Below are 15702 nucleotides of genomic sequence, written 5' to 3'. Positions count from 1 at the left end.
CAGTTTTCTCAGTGTTTAAATGCAGAATTTATGTTCCTATCATACAAAAACACTTCATTTAGATTCAACACTTTTGTAGAATGAGGCACTCCACATAACCCAATTTTCTAAGCAAATCCTTTAAATACAAAAACTAAAAAAAAAAAAGTAACCAGGGGTTCCCTGGTGGCGCAGTGGTTGAGAGTCCGCCTGCCAATGCGGGCAACGTGGGTTTGTGCCCCGGTCCGGGAGGATCCCACATGCCGCGGAGTGGCTGGGCCCATGAGCCATGGCCGCTGGGCCTGCGCGTCCGGAGCCTGTACTCCACAACGGGAGAGGCCATAGCAGTGAGAGGCCCGCGTACCGCAAAAAAAAAAAAAAAAAAAAAAGTAACCCAACTGAGTAGAAATACACGATACTAGTATCAATCTTTTAAAGTACAGAACTACTTTCAAAAAAATCCTTTTTTAGATGTCTCTTGTCAAAACAGTAATGTTCTTAGGGAATCCTGAGGTATTGTTGACTCTAATGCTCAAGTGTTTTTAACAGTTTTAAATTTTATTTTATATATATATTTTTAAATATTTATTTATTTATTTTATTTATCTCGGCTGTGCTGGGTCTCAGTTGTGGCACGCGGATCTTTACTTGCGGCATGGGGGATCTTTTAGTTGTGGCATGCGGGCTCTTTACTTGCCGCATGCGGGCTCCCAGTTGCGGCATGCATGTGGGATCTAGCTCCCTGACCAGGAATTGAACCCGGGCCCCCTGCACTGGGAGCACAGAGTCCTACCCACTGGACCACATTTATTTTATATTTTTAATAGTCTGTTTGTCTACCCCACTTTACTATAAGCTGCCCCTCCTTCAATGCTCTGAATCTGCTACTTTATCTTATGGGTGATTATGGCAGCTACAGTCCTCCATGCCTGAGAAGTCTTTTCATACTTGAGTTTGTTTTGTACCTGTTATGATTAACATAATGGCTAGCTTTTATTGAGGACTTACTATGTGTCAGGCGTTATATTAATAAACATTTTAAACATACTTATTTATTGGGTAAAAATACATAACATAAAATTGGCCATTTTAACCATTTTTAAATGTACAATTCAGTGGCATTAATTATACTCAAAACGTTGTGCAACCATCACTACTATCTTTCCAAAACTTCTTCATCACTTCATCCTGAAACTCTACCTATTAAGCAATACCTCTCCATTTCCCTCATTCCCTTAGCCTCTGGTAACCTCTAATTTAGCTGAGTAACATTCCATTGTATATATATATACACCACATTTTGTTTATCCATTCATCTGTTGGTGGACGCGTGAGTTGTCTCCATGTTTTTGCTACTGTGAATAATGCTGCAATGAACCCTGGAGTACATGTATCTGTTTGAATCTATTTTCAATACTTTTGGATATGTACCTAGGAGTAGACATGCTGAGTTACATGGTAAATCCATATTTAACTTTTTGAGGAACCACCAAACTGTTTTCCACAGCAGCTGCATCATTTTAGACTCCTCCTAGCAATGTATGAGGATTCCAATTTTCTCCACATCCTCACCGACACTAGTTTTTTGGGGTTTTGTTTTAAATTACAGCCGTCCTAGTAGGTGAGACACGGTATCTCACTGTGGGTCTGATTTGCATTTTCCTAACGACTAATGATATTAAATATCTTTTCACATGTTTGTTCCCCATTTGTACATCTTCTTTGGAGAAGTGTCTATTCAAGTGCTTTGCCCATTTTTAAAATGAGTTGTCTTTTTGTTGCTATTGCTCATGCTTTTGGTGTCAAATATAAGAATCCACTGCTGAACCTAAGGTCATGAAGGTTTACCCCTATGTTTCCTTCTAAGAGTTTTATGGTTTTAGTTCTTATATTTAGGTCATTGACCCATTTTGAGTTAATGTTTGCATATGATGTGAGGTAGGGTCCAACCTCATTCTTTTGCATGTGGAAATCCAGGTGTCTCAGCACCATTTATTGAAGAGACTATTCTTTCTCCATGGAATGGACTTTGCACCCTTATCTAAAATACAATGGCCATGCAAAGTTTGAATCTCAGCATCAAAAATCAGAATTTTTATCATCTTGGGCCAGTTATTTAGCTCTTTGAGCTTCAGCTTTCACACTTGTAAAACAGAGATAACACTTCAACTTATTTATACGAATTAAAGAGATAATGTATGAAAAACTGTTAGTTCAGTGCTTTGCATATAGTAAGGGCTTCCCCCCAGAGCAGGGTTCTCAAACTCAAATGCTGACAGGCAGGTAATGTAAATCTGTGAAGTGGACACAATAGAATAGTTCACTTTCCACTTGATTATTCTTCCACTTGAAGAATAACAGTTCAAGCCCAGTGATATACTTCAACTTCTCTTGGTCAGGAGACAGCAGAGATTGGTATGAATAGGGACAGCACTCTGAGTAGCCACTAATTTTTGCCTTGCAGTGTAACAGAACCAATGTTTTGGAGGATTCTTCAATTTCTCAAGAGAAGAAAAAATCTGAATTTTTGTATGAGTCAACAATGTTTGAGCCAGTGTATGAGCCAATGGTGACACTGTCATGAGAGGTGTCATGAACCTAAGGAATATAATGAATCCAATTCTGGACACCTGGGAGCCAATTTTTTAAAATAAAACAATAATATGAAGGACAAATAACATAGGTCTATCCTCCAATGTTTTCATGATCCACCAGTTTTCTCTTCTGCTACAGAGGCTCTCAGACCATGAGTAGGTCCCATATTTCAGGGTCTGAACCTCAATCATGGGGGACCAGATATTGGATGTTCTCAGTGTCCACTATGCCCATCCTCTCGGAGACTCACACTGCTCACCTAATCCACACGCCACTGAGGTACTAACCAGAGGTCAATATAATAAATGACACTGGGGAAAAAAAAATCTAATGGCCATAGATGTATGGGTTTATTTCTGGACTCTCAATTCTATTCCATTGGTCTCTATGTCTATCCTTATGCCAGTACCACACTATTTTTTTTTGAATTTTATTTTATTTTTTTACACAGCAGGTTCTTATTAGATACCACACTATTTTGATGACTGCAGCTTTGTAGTAAATTTTGAAATCAGGACATATGAGTCCTCCAACTTTGTCTTTCTCCCTCAAGATTGTTTCGGCTATTTGGGACACCTTGCAATTCTATACAAACTTGGACATTGACTTTTCCATTTCTGCAAAGTCTACTGGAATTTGACTGAACCCATAGCTCATTCTGAGTAGTACTGACATCTTAATATTAAGCCTTCCAATCCATGAACATAGAATGTCTTTCCACTTATTTAGGTTTTAATTTCTTTCAGCAGTATTTTAGATATATACCTATAGTTTTCATCGTACAAGTCTTTCACCTCCTTGATTTAATTTATTCCTAGGTATTTTATTCTTTTAGATGTTATTTCATGGAATTACTTTCTCAATTTCCTTTTCAGATTGTTCATTGCTGGTTGTTAATAAGTGTTTTAGAGGCATTAGTTCATTTAATTCTCATAACAACACTATGAGGTAGGTACTATTATCATCTCCATTTTAAAGACAAAGAATTTTAAGATTAAGAGGTTAAAAATGTTGCCCAAGGTCACGGAAAGAAATTAAACTTGACTCTTATAACCATTTTATAGGGTTTTCCCAACCAGGAATCTGGCTCCAGATAAACACACAATATTACTATAAGAAAACCTTGACTAAAAAGTATATTATAGTCTTTTCAGTCATTTCATATTCATGACATCATTTGATTCTCACAATGAGAGATGTAACAGGGACTCTTGGCAGGCAATTGTTAACCTCGTTTTCCTCATGAAGAACAAAGCACTGAACCAAATGACTTGCCTATTAAGTGTTCGGCACAAATTAATGTTCACCTGGGAACCTTTTAGATGCTGATCCAATGCTGCCACCCTCTACCTCCTCCCCACAACATTCTGATTTAATCTGCTGTATGGCCCAGAAACTGGTATTTTTAAAAGCTTGCCAAATTACTCTGAAGTGCAGCTGAAGATGAGAACAAATGAATTAGAGCAAGTGTGGAACCCAGCTTTCGCTAAGTGAATTATAAGTGATAATGAGCTTAACTGCTGGTAAATTCAGTAAGGTGGCAAGCTCACTAAGGCTGACAGCCCCTGTTTCTTATCCTTGCATACCTTGCATTCTTAGCACACAATTCTAGCTCCCAAACAACTGATCAAATCTCAAACATTCTAATGAAATAGATCTACTTGCTATCTTTGTATGACACAACTACCTGCCAATTATGATTTAAAATAATTCTGCAGAATATAACTTCCAAAGATGTTACGTAACCAAAGAAGAGTGATGACCAAATAAACTTACTAGCAATATTCAACCATAAATACAAGACAGTGGTATAAACTACTTTAAAAATACCAGATAACAGGGGTTGGCAAACTTTTTCTTAAGAAAAGAGTCCAAGAGTAAATATTTTAGGATTTTTAGGCCAAGAAGAAAATTAAGATAACTATGTAACAAAAAGAAAACAAGTCTTCACAAATGTTTTATCAATGAAATTAGAAAGTATCATTTTTTGTGACACAGATCTACTAAGGAGAGTGGAATTCTTTTTCAGGGAGAATAACATTTCACTTCATTTAACTAGGGTTCAGTATCCCCTATCAAAGCAGATAGTGTTAATACTGTTCTTCTAGTAATGCGGATCTGTAATGAGAGTTTTACATACTCCATCTCTGAAAATATCTTTCCACACAGATGGATTTTATGTGTAGCACCTGAAATACTGGAGAGTTATAACTGCATCACCGTGAGGTGTAGTGCACTGAATAGCATATAAAGCGATGAGAGCACCACATACAAACTCTCTGCAACTCTTTGATTCTGCTGCTGTATCACAAAAACAGCCCAAGAAAAACAGTGAACAAACGGATGTGGCTGTGTTCCAGTAAAACTTTATTTATGGACACTGAAATTTGAATTTCATGTAATTTTCACATGTCACAAAATATTATTCTTCTTTTGATTTTTTCCACAAACATTTAAAAACATAAAAACCACATTTAGCTCATGGGCTGTACAAAACCAGGCAATAGGCCGAATTTAGCCCATGGACGACTATAGTTTGCCAACCCCCACTAGATGACACTAAAACTGACCTTTCAAGTTTCCTACTTTCTGAAAACCAAATGGATTGGATCAATGAATGGTGTCTTATATTTTCAGAAAGAAGGATCCCACTAAAATTTGTTCACAATATATTATGTTATATTATATATAATAATATAATTAACAGCAAAACTACTGATACCTTACAAAGCTCACTAAAAAGGTTTACAGAACTGTCATAAAGAGAATATTCAATTTTTAAAAATGAAAACATCAGTATGTTAAGCTATTAGTTCAAAGATACATCCCATTTCATAATAGCTTTTTAAAATGAGAAAATACAGAATTTTAAAATTTCTAATGAACTAAATAACCACAATCAAGAGACTTGATTGTGAACAGGGACATGTGCATAACTTCTCAGGCTTCAATATTAACTCTTCATAGGAAACGTGTCAATTACACCAAGCACTTTATGGTATTTCTATTCATATATTTCCCTTAACAATTCTAAACTTGAGTCTAACACACAAAATACACTAATTACTATTTTTTGAGACCAAATCTAAAGCTACATGTTAGCTTTTCCAGGATAGAGGATTTATCACTGAGCAAGTTAACAACAGTAACATATGGGACTAAATTTTATCCCCAGTCATCACGCAATAATTTTGCACTATAAACTGGAGTATGTTTTATCACTCGATTGGATCCAAAGAGTTCAACTAACCCTGTTTTGACAACCAAAATCTCACCCCTAATGAAAGGCCAAGTAAATGAGATTGGTAATGAAATCTTTCCAGATCTCCACTAAGAACTTCTCCCCGATCAACTTGCCAAACCCCCTCTCTCTACTAGCAGAATATGAATTTTGAAAGGTAGGGTACATGTCATTTACGAATTCAATATCTCCCCCAGTATAATTCAAAGTGCTCTGACTATGGGTCATGCTCAATAAATGAGTGTGGACCTGCAATGAGCTAACAGAATCACCAGTCAGAGAAACGAAAACATGTAGGTTAATCATCCTTACGGTTCAGGCTCCACTGTGACAAGAGGCATATCTCTTCTTAGTAAAAATCGGTTCTCGGGCACCGGAGGAATCTCTTCTGGGCGCACCACAGGCTTTTCCCTTTTAGCATTTGAATCGATACACCTTTTTTCATTGGTATCACTCCTCTCAGAGTGACTTAGAGAGAACAAACCGAATCACCAATTAAGATGTGTAATGTCTGCATTTTATAATAATATTAAATAATATAATAATATAATTAGCAGCAAAACTACTGATACCTTACAAAGCTCACTAAAAAGGTTTACACAACTGTCATAAAGAGAAAATATAAAACACAATGCAGTGAAAAAGCCACAGCACTAAAATTCTGATAAGAATTGCCAAATGATCCTTTTTTCTTTTCTCACCTGCAAACGCGTAAATCTTTGATATGAAACATCTGTGCTACCCTTGATTTGTTAGATTTCAATTTGAAGTCCACAGAATGCTATCCTTTTCAACAATAGGTAACAAAGCTAAGTTTACAGAATCACACATACTTTCCCCATTCCAGGGTGCTTGTTTCTTAGGTAAGACTACCTTGGTGTTTCGCACTTACCCTTTTGGGCTTATTATATGTTTATTCCTTGGCTCTTCTGAACTGCTTGCTTCCTTTCGTCTCTTTTTAGAATGTTTAACTTTTGGCCTCCTCTTATGTTTCCTTCTTCTGCTTCTCTCATGTTCAATTTCACTTTCTGAGGATGATTCTGAAGAGGAAGAGGAATTGGAAGAGGAATCCGAGACTTCTGAATGAGTTGGTTTCTTCCTTTTTTTCTCAAAAACTTTTAAGAAATATTAACAAAAATATTAGTACTGGATTTCAGTGCCTATGTTTCAGAGTAAAAAACATGATTACCAGGTATTGTAAAACATGTTTTGTATAAAGAAAACTAAAAACAAAATTTATTTATTCTTTTTTTAATTTTAATATTTTTTAACATCTTTATTAGAGTATAATTGCTTTACAATGAATGGTGTGTCAGTTTCTGCTTTATAACAAAGTGAATCAGTTATACATATACATACGTCCCCATATCTCTTCCCTCTTGCATCTCCCTCCCTCCCACCCTCCCTATCCCACCCCTCTACGTGGTCACAAAGCACCAAGCTGATGTCCCTGTGCTATGCGGCTTCTTCCCACTAGCTATCTATTTTACGTAAAAACAAAATTTAAATAAACTTTTTTTTTCAAGTTGATAATACAATTTGCTGGTGAGATTGTAAGGTAACAAAGCCCTCATGAAGTCTATATTCTAGTTGGGTCAGAGAAGAAAATAAGCAACTACATAATATGACAAATGATAAATGCTAAAAGAAGGGGGAAGTAAAGGCAGGGTAAAGGGAACAGGGAAAGTTGAGGTAATTTAAGATAACATTTGAGCACAGGCCTGAAGGAAGTGAGGGAGGGGGTCATGCAGGTATCTGAACGAAGAGTATTCCAGAGAGAAGGAACAGCCAGCACAAAGTCCCTGAGTGCTTGACATGTCCGAATAAAGGTCAACGTGCTGGCAAGACAATGAATGAGGGGAAAGAGAGATTAGAGAAACAGCAGAAGGCCAGAATTCCTTACAGACCGTTGTAAAGACTTTAGCTTTGGCCGATGGAGAGGGAGCCCTTGGAGAAGATGGCTCTGGGTGCTGCTGAGGACTGTAGAGGGTCAAGAGTGTAAGCAAGGAGACCAGTCAGGAAGCTATCGTTGCTGAGAAAAGATTACAGAGGAGCAAGGACAGAGGCAAAGTGAACAGTAATGAGGCTATTGCTATCTTGTAAAAGATACCTGGGTTTGGACCACGCTGATAGCAGGGGAAGTAAAAAGAAGAGGTCAGATTTGAAAAGATTCCCTGATGGGTTGGATACAGGGTATGATATAGAGGCATCAGGGCTATTGCTATACTACTCGTAGGAGTTTCTTCCACTACTGAAATCTAGGAGGTATCTTTAAGTTACAGTCTTCAACATGTGTTACCTGCATCCTAGCTCCCTCTACCCCCAAAACACTCTTACCGTCTTTTGTTGACTTCGTGGCAAGCACCCCACAGTCAATAACTCGCACATCGGCATAAGGTCTACTTGCAGCATCAGTTTTCAGATTTTCAATTTGTTCGATTACTTCAAAACCGGAAATAACTAGTCCAAAGACAACATGCACCCTGTTGCAATACAAATTCAAGAAAAAATTGTTTTGAGGGTAATTAAGCCATGAGCAGTAATCAAGACAACTGTTATCAATGACATATCCACAGACCTGAAAATAAGAGCGAAGTGTTTGATGTATGAAGCAACTAGAAGGAAATTAGAACTACTGCTTCATAAAAGGAAAAAAAAAAAATCTCAAACTGGGCCTTAGTTTTCTGCCTTAAAAACAATGGTTCTTAACTATTTTATAGTAAAGAGTCTGATAACAATCAGATTGGACTTGATACTCAGACACCATCCTTACAGGGTCACTCAAGAGCGCATGCCTGAGAAGTTCACCCATGAGCCCACGCAAAGACCCCTTCAGTGACATGAGAGGTCTCAAGACTACTGCACCCTGTGATCCTTAGGAAGAGCTCAGCTATGAGATTAACCCAGAGATCAAGAGCGCCCCCTTGAGGGTTCACCCATGGTCTAATGTGTCTTGAACTGGCCACCCAAACACCTCTCCAAGATAAAAAGAACATAACTCTTACCCATCCAGGTGTGGAGCAGGTTTTGTGGTACTGTGTAACAAACATCAACATAAAGAAGATGGCAAAAACCAGGTGTTCAGGTGAACAGAGCAGAAGGGTTTAAATCACAGCATGTGGAGGACAAAGAGGTAAAGATAAAAAGATAGGGGAAAAAGTTAAACATGATACACACCTGAACTTAATAAGCTTAAAAACAGCAACAGTAGTCATTTTACTGATTTAAAAAAACCCTCAAGATTATAATGAATTACAAACTTATATCTCTCTCCAACATGAAGACTATATATGTATACATATATGTGATATAGGTTTGAAATACACAGCATAAATATACATTAAAATTAAAGTTATTCTCAAATCCAAAACAATGACAACAACGAACTCAAAATTTATCAAGATAATTAAACAAGAATAAAAAACACCTAGCCATTTGCTTATGGAAAGAAGTGTGATCAACACTTAACACTTGCCCCACATACTTAAATGAATTTTTCTATCCATTATTTTTCATACTGAGTCAGTCTGCATCTTTTAAGCAGGCAGATGGAGGTAGGCCTCAGGAGTCCTGTTTTCAGAACTTCCTGCCCCTCTTCCTTCACCTAAGGTGACCCTCTGCCACTCACAGCAACTCTGAAAATGCAGTAGGGAGCAAACCTTCAATCTGCTAACACTCTGACAGGAAACTAAGTAATCATGACATTATAGACACTTTAAATTTCCATGGCCCAGAAAACACCCAACCGCTGCTTCTATAGTCACAAACTGGCAGTCACTCTTGGGAAGTCTTATGGGGTATATTTGGTTAAGATGTTTTGAACCCAAGCTAGTTTTCCCATAACACTTTCACAGATCTTCAGACTATGTGAATTTCAGTGGGAAAAAATTCAAAAGCAGATAACTAGACTCAGAAGTATCTATCACAAACATCTTAGTTTATAAGAAAGAGAAATAATATTTGAGAGAAAGGTCACTGGATTATCAGGCCATGTTAAGGCAGTCAATTGTACTAGAAGCTCCCTTACCAATTTTTATACTCATTTTAAGGCAATTCTATGAAACGTTAAGTCAGTAAAACACAATTTTAACCTTCACAACAATGTTAAAAATCATTCTACCAGGAAATGTAACACTTATACTTACATTAAGAATATTCAGTTCTGTAAAAGCACTACAGAATTTAGTTTTAAAAAATTAAAGTATCAACTCAAGAGGTGCCAGAATTTTAAAGGGAATCTTGAGTTTTAAAACCACTGTCTCAAATTTTCCTTAGAAGATTGAGAAGTGGTAGTTTAAGCCAATGTAACAATAAAAATGAATAAAAACAGGCAGAAGAAAGAAAGAAGAAGAAAATCTCGCGAACTGGTGAGTCACTGATGCTTAAATCATGAAACTAGCAACCCGAAATTACCCTGGACAAGAACTTTAAGATAGAATTGTGCTTCCCATAATTAAAAAACTTTACCAAGCACAGTAAACATAGTAAGAAGTTAGTACATACGCTAGACAGTGATTCCACTGTATGAAAGATGGAAAGAGGTAAAAATTTTAAAGGTAAACATGTTCTACAATATAAGGGATCAGTCTCAAACATGCAGTAGTGAAAACAATGATTTATTGATTAGATATATTCCTCTCCCTTGGACCTTTCTCTCACAATTCTCAGATATTCTGGTAATGGGGAAAAGCCTACAGATAGTCTTAAAACACAAACAACCCAATTCAATTTGCATCCTGGCTAACAGGAGTGCTATGAAAACCACCTTAGAGCAAACCTTTGGAGCAAATAGTGAGATTAAAACATCTGAGCTAACTGCAGTGATGCAGCAACATAATACTTGAAACTCAATTTGAGGATAGAACCTTTATGGACAGACTCAAGTTTTGTTTTTAATTCAAATGAAAACTGAAGACAAACTTGGTCCTTTAGCGCAGTAGTGAAGAAAACAAATGAAGACAAGAGCAATTATTTCAAGGACAAATTTCAACTGGCCGACTGTGCCTAAACTGGTGGGAATAATTAAGTCCATTACTTGCATCTGCAATTCAGGATGCAGAAGTACAAATTTATGCTTTAGTTGGGTTAGACTACATAATAAGAATACTGAAAGTATCTTAACAAAAGCCCCCTGGGGTTCTCAGCCCACACTCTAAGAGTAGAAATTCCAATGTAAAGCAAGCTTGCTGGCACTGGGCTGATGGGCCGGGGGGAATGATATGCTCGGTCCAAGCCATTCAATTCTACTAAAATGGGCAAAGAGATCTCACCCCACCAACTCTTAATTGTATTGATGTTTCAAAACTATACAGCTGTAAAGACCCAGGCAGTGGTAACATATGCTCAGTAAGTTAAGACCTTAAGGCCAGAGACTATCATAAATATGTAATTTATACATGCTTATGAAAACATACCTAAAGGAGAAACAACCACAAGAACATTTCAAATTAGAAAAGCTTTCAATATTTTCACATTTCCATTTTCTCCTGTCACTCAAACACTGATTTTCTAGTTTCCCTCACCTATGAATCTGCTTTAAAAATATATGCACATTTAAACCTTGTAAATCTTAGAAACTGAAAAGTATCACTGTTACTCCAAAAAACAATCTATATATATATTTTTACCATTATCAAAGCAGCTTTTGGCCTTATACAGAAATTAACAGTTCTGTACTGAAATGAGATCTAAACCATTATATACAATATAACCCACCCCCCAAGATGTGTGGGAACTAGGTGGTAACAAGCCACTGAAATTAAAATTATACTTCCCAGGATTAACCATGAACAATAAAACACACTTGTTTTACATGTACTGCTGCCACAGATCAAGCAGAAAGTTTTTTTTCTTAAAATGGTTCAATGCACATAACAACAGGATTAAAGAGATAAAGGCAAAGAAAGAAAAAGAGAGAGCCTTAGAGTAATGAGACATTACCTTTGGAGCGCACGGTGTAACACTCTTTCTGTAAATTTTACACAAAAATGGCAAGAAATAAATTGTAATACACTTTTAAGACAAGACTGAATCTATGTTTTAATATCAATATAACTTTGAAATTAAATACTTTCAAGTTTTATGCAAAGCAAGAAAGCTTTTTAAAAAGGAGGGCTCTAAATTTTCTTTCACATAGGATATGTATGTAGAGATGAATTATGTTTAAGAAAAGCATTGTAGTTGAAGTGGGAATCTGCTCAGGTCCCTAATATTGTAACACCAGAGTGTGAATAATAGCTAGAAACAAAACATTATATATTGCTTTACAAATCACAGAAACTGGCTAAGTCATCAACTAACATCCTTCTCAGAAAGAGAATAATGTATCCTGAATACATACATTAGTAAAAAATCTGAATGCCCAGGAGCAGTTACTAGCAGTAGAAATCAAAAATTTCAATGGAAAGAACTGAGTTAAGAGACTTAAAACAAAATTTCAGGGAACTTTTTTTACTAATTCACTTCAAACAATTAAAGTACCTTTCATGTTTCTACATTTGAAAGCTTTTTTGGTCACACATCGAAACAGATTACCATCAGGAGTTAATGACCAAATGTTTAGACTGTAGCTTCTGTTCACTGCACTGCCATTGCATACACTCTTATAGTTGTTAAGGAACTGAAAATAATAATAATAATAAAATAATAAGGCAGCATACCTAGAGTTTTAAGGATCTTCTCAAAGGATAAAAAGGCAAGAGAGATATAAGAAAAAGTATGCTGTCAAATCTTGGCCACAGTACTTTCTTTTCCTGTCTAATCTGATTTTCTCCATTATGAAAATTTTTTGTTCAATGAATATACACTGTCTGACCAATTTTAATTCGATTAAACTTTAACCATATCTGTTACTATTCAGACCAAAACCTGTATTACATACAGTGGACAAAATTCTTTATAGAGGTTTTGGATATATTAAATCTTGAAATATTTAAAAATAGCTTTAATTTCTTATAAAGGCATTGATACATGAATTACTGTCAAAAAAATGTTTTAAATAATGTGGTGTTTCCAATGAATGTTGAAAAAAAAAGTGACTCTAGTTGTAAAGTAGTATGAGAGAAGGAAACAAAGACAACCTATTTCTGTCTTAAGCAGGCTTTAACATGCAATTTTTCCCTTCAACTCCTGAAACTATCACACCTGTAAGAGGCACCAAATTGTACAGAGTGACAAAGCTCATGTAAGGGCAATGGAAACTAACCAAGCCACATTACAGTGCTCTACCTATTGTTCCATAAGTCACCAAAATAAAACAGCTTTAAAAAATTCAGCACTAACATTAACATAACACACACCAAACACCATGAGATACAAAATTCCTTCCAGGTTGCTAACACAAATGTCACACAAACACTAAGTAATATTAAGACTGGATGTTAGGGATGACACTTAATATCCAGAGACGATGGATTATAGTTAAGTGTCGTGAAATCTGTTCATGAAAAAATCTTGAAATTAACATATGAAGGTATTACCCCCAAAAAAGTAGGGAAAAAAGCCAGAACTTCTCAGGTTATTAACACTTACTAGCATTTCTTCTCACACAAATTCATGAATATGTGAAGGGAAAAAGATTCCTACCCCAAATCTACTTTTGCTACCCCAAAAATATCAATATAGCTTTATAAAGCCCTTAAAACCAAACCACCCCTCAACTTCCCTTGCTCTGCTACTCTGAAACAATCAGCACTTCTCTCCCATTCAGGTAAGTAGCCATTCTTAAATGACATAGAATATATCCTAGAACTTATGTTTTCCTCCCACAGTCCTATTTATGACTGTTAAAATTCAACACACACTTTTTGTTTAAAGTTCAAAGTTTGACTTTTCGACATTATCTTATTTTCTTGTATTTTTATAATTATCATGACCACTGACAGTGGCCAACGACAGAGCCTGTTCTCCAAGGCTCTATGGGTCTTCTCATTCCCTGGTTGTGATATGAGGCCTGCACAGACTAAGCCAAGGGAGACGACAGCAACCGCCACTCAAACATGTTCTAACAGCAGCCGATGAAGAGACTGCAGCCAATTTAGGCAAGATGAGCCAGAGTTTCTTTGCAGCACCTTTCAGACTGATGAAAATTAAGCAAGTACAACTATTTCCTTTAGGAGAGACAATATTTGCATATAAATCATTCCACATATTCAGAAACTTAGGATCAACCTACAAAACACTTTCTTCCTTTTATGTCTGCATTTTCACACCAAAATGTTTACTTTATATTTGAAAGTGGGGTAGATACTTTACAAACAGAAAAGGAAAAACAAACTAACTCAAGGTATATAGCTAAGTAAGACTAGATACAAGGCTTCCTGATAGCTAGGTTAGTGCTCTAACCCAGGAGAATATTTAATACAAAGCTATAAATCACCTAACTAATCTTTTTCATGATTACTTTATGCAGTATCTTCTTTATCCTTTTGATGAATGAAAATAAAGACAATGAAAATCAGAGTCAGAATTAACAGACTGTCATGACTGACAGCCAAAGGAAAAGAAAAATCCTTTCCTATGTGTCATATTATTCTCCAGCAATGCTTGTGGTGTCTAAAACTTACTAAAATTAAAATAAATTCAGGGGAATTCCCCAATGGTCCAGTGGTTAGGACTCTGCGCTCTCACTGCCGAGCACGAGGGTTCAATCCCTGGTCAGGGAGCTAACTAAGATCCTACAAGCCGCGCAGCGAGGTAAATAAAATAAAATAAAATAAAATAAAATAAAATAAAAATAAAATAAAGTAGAGTAGAATGAAGTAAAATAAAATAAAATAAATAAATAAATTCAGGGCAGACCGGTCAATAAACCTACATAGCTTACAGTGTGCAGCATTCTCTTTCTAGCTATCGATTTCTTTAGGATTATGAGTAAAACTCCTATAACCTGGGCTGCATATGTCTTTTCTTCCTTACTCACCATTATCTATAGAACAAAGGATCTCTAAATTCTTTTCTAGTCTAAAACTTTGTAATCCTATAGCTTCTGCTGTGACTTCTTCCTAGTCTTTGGCCTAAAAAATAAGTAACAAGGATCCAGTTAACCTGGTTACTACTCTAGTCCCAGTTCTTTGAATTCCTTCAAAAATAGCTCAGCATGAACAAACCATTACTTCCTCAGTGATTCATGGGGATAGTGCCATATTTCACTTCTTCACGTTTCTTGAGAAGTACTATTCCAAAAACAATTAGTTTTCTTCTATTTAGGCCCCTAAAAGCAAAATCACTATGACTAATATAGTAGTAGATAAAAGTAGTTACTGCAAAAATTACAAATAGCTTTATAGAAGATAATCTGTTTTTTATCACACACATAATTTTTCCACCCAAAGAAAGCAATAGATACAAAAATATGTTTAATAAGATGATGTATATGCCTTAGGAAGGGGAGGTTTTAAATGTTTTAAATAATGAAGACAATAGTTATTGCACAAAGCACAATAGTTATTCTTGAGCACAACAGTTATTGCTCAAGAATTCTTGAGGAACATTTTGCTCAAGTACCCACACTAACTGCATCAAATTTACTCCTTAGAATTACAAGGTAACAGATGTATAGCATAAACTACAAATACAATTGTGCAAGGATATGTTAAAAGTCCTTATTAAGCCTATAAAACTGGAACTATAAAGGCAGTTCTTGGCATTTTATGATCCATTCTCACACTACCCTTTCTTTTTCAGACTGCAGAACTGCTGCTCAAGGTGCCACAGGAAGAGCTGTGGGAGGAGGATGAAACGCAGAAGCCACCCCTGGGAAGCCTTGAGACAGCTCAGTGACCATCAACCCTCAGAACCTCAACTTTTAGAGCGATTATCTGTGGTCATCTATACAATTTGAAGATAGTACATTATACTTTTTTACTACTTCCAATTCCAAAAGAATT

The 15702-nt window shown here is 36.2% G+C and overlaps 1 protein-coding gene across 12 annotated transcripts in view; it reads right to left on the bottom strand.

The window, feature by feature from the left end:
• NKTR (natural killer cell triggering receptor) overlaps window positions 1-15702 on the bottom strand; it is a 49137-nt gene that overhangs the window by 13534 nt on the left and 19901 nt on the right. For 8 of the 12 annotated variants that reach the window (XR_009565931.2, XM_060308469.1, XM_060308470.1 and 5 more), the window contains 4 exons: window positions 8821-8850; window positions 8153-8298; window positions 6708-6930; window positions 6128-6283 (listed from right to left, as the gene is read on the bottom strand). Coding sequence is in view for 10 of the 12 variants with exons in the window: in XM_060308469.1 (XP_060164452.1) it covers window positions 6128-6283; window positions 6708-6930; window positions 8153-8298; window positions 8821-8850 (555 nt within the window). In the remaining 2 variants the exon portion in view is untranslated. Of the gene's footprint in view, window positions 1-6127; window positions 6284-6703; window positions 6931-8152; window positions 8299-8820; window positions 10742-11755; window positions 11784-15702 lie in introns of those variants that run through there. The other 4 variants (XM_060308473.1, XM_060308474.1, XM_060308472.1 and 1 more) reach the window with 3 other exon arrangements.

This window comes from Globicephala melas, chromosome 11 (assembly GCF_963455315.2).
Source record: "Globicephala melas chromosome 11, mGloMel1.2, whole genome shotgun sequence".
Classification (NCBI taxonomy): Eukaryota; Metazoa; Chordata; class Mammalia; order Artiodactyla; family Delphinidae; genus Globicephala; species Globicephala melas.
The sequence above is the reverse complement of the archived record's forward strand: the minus strand, read 5'-3'. Positions and strand labels throughout refer to the sequence as shown.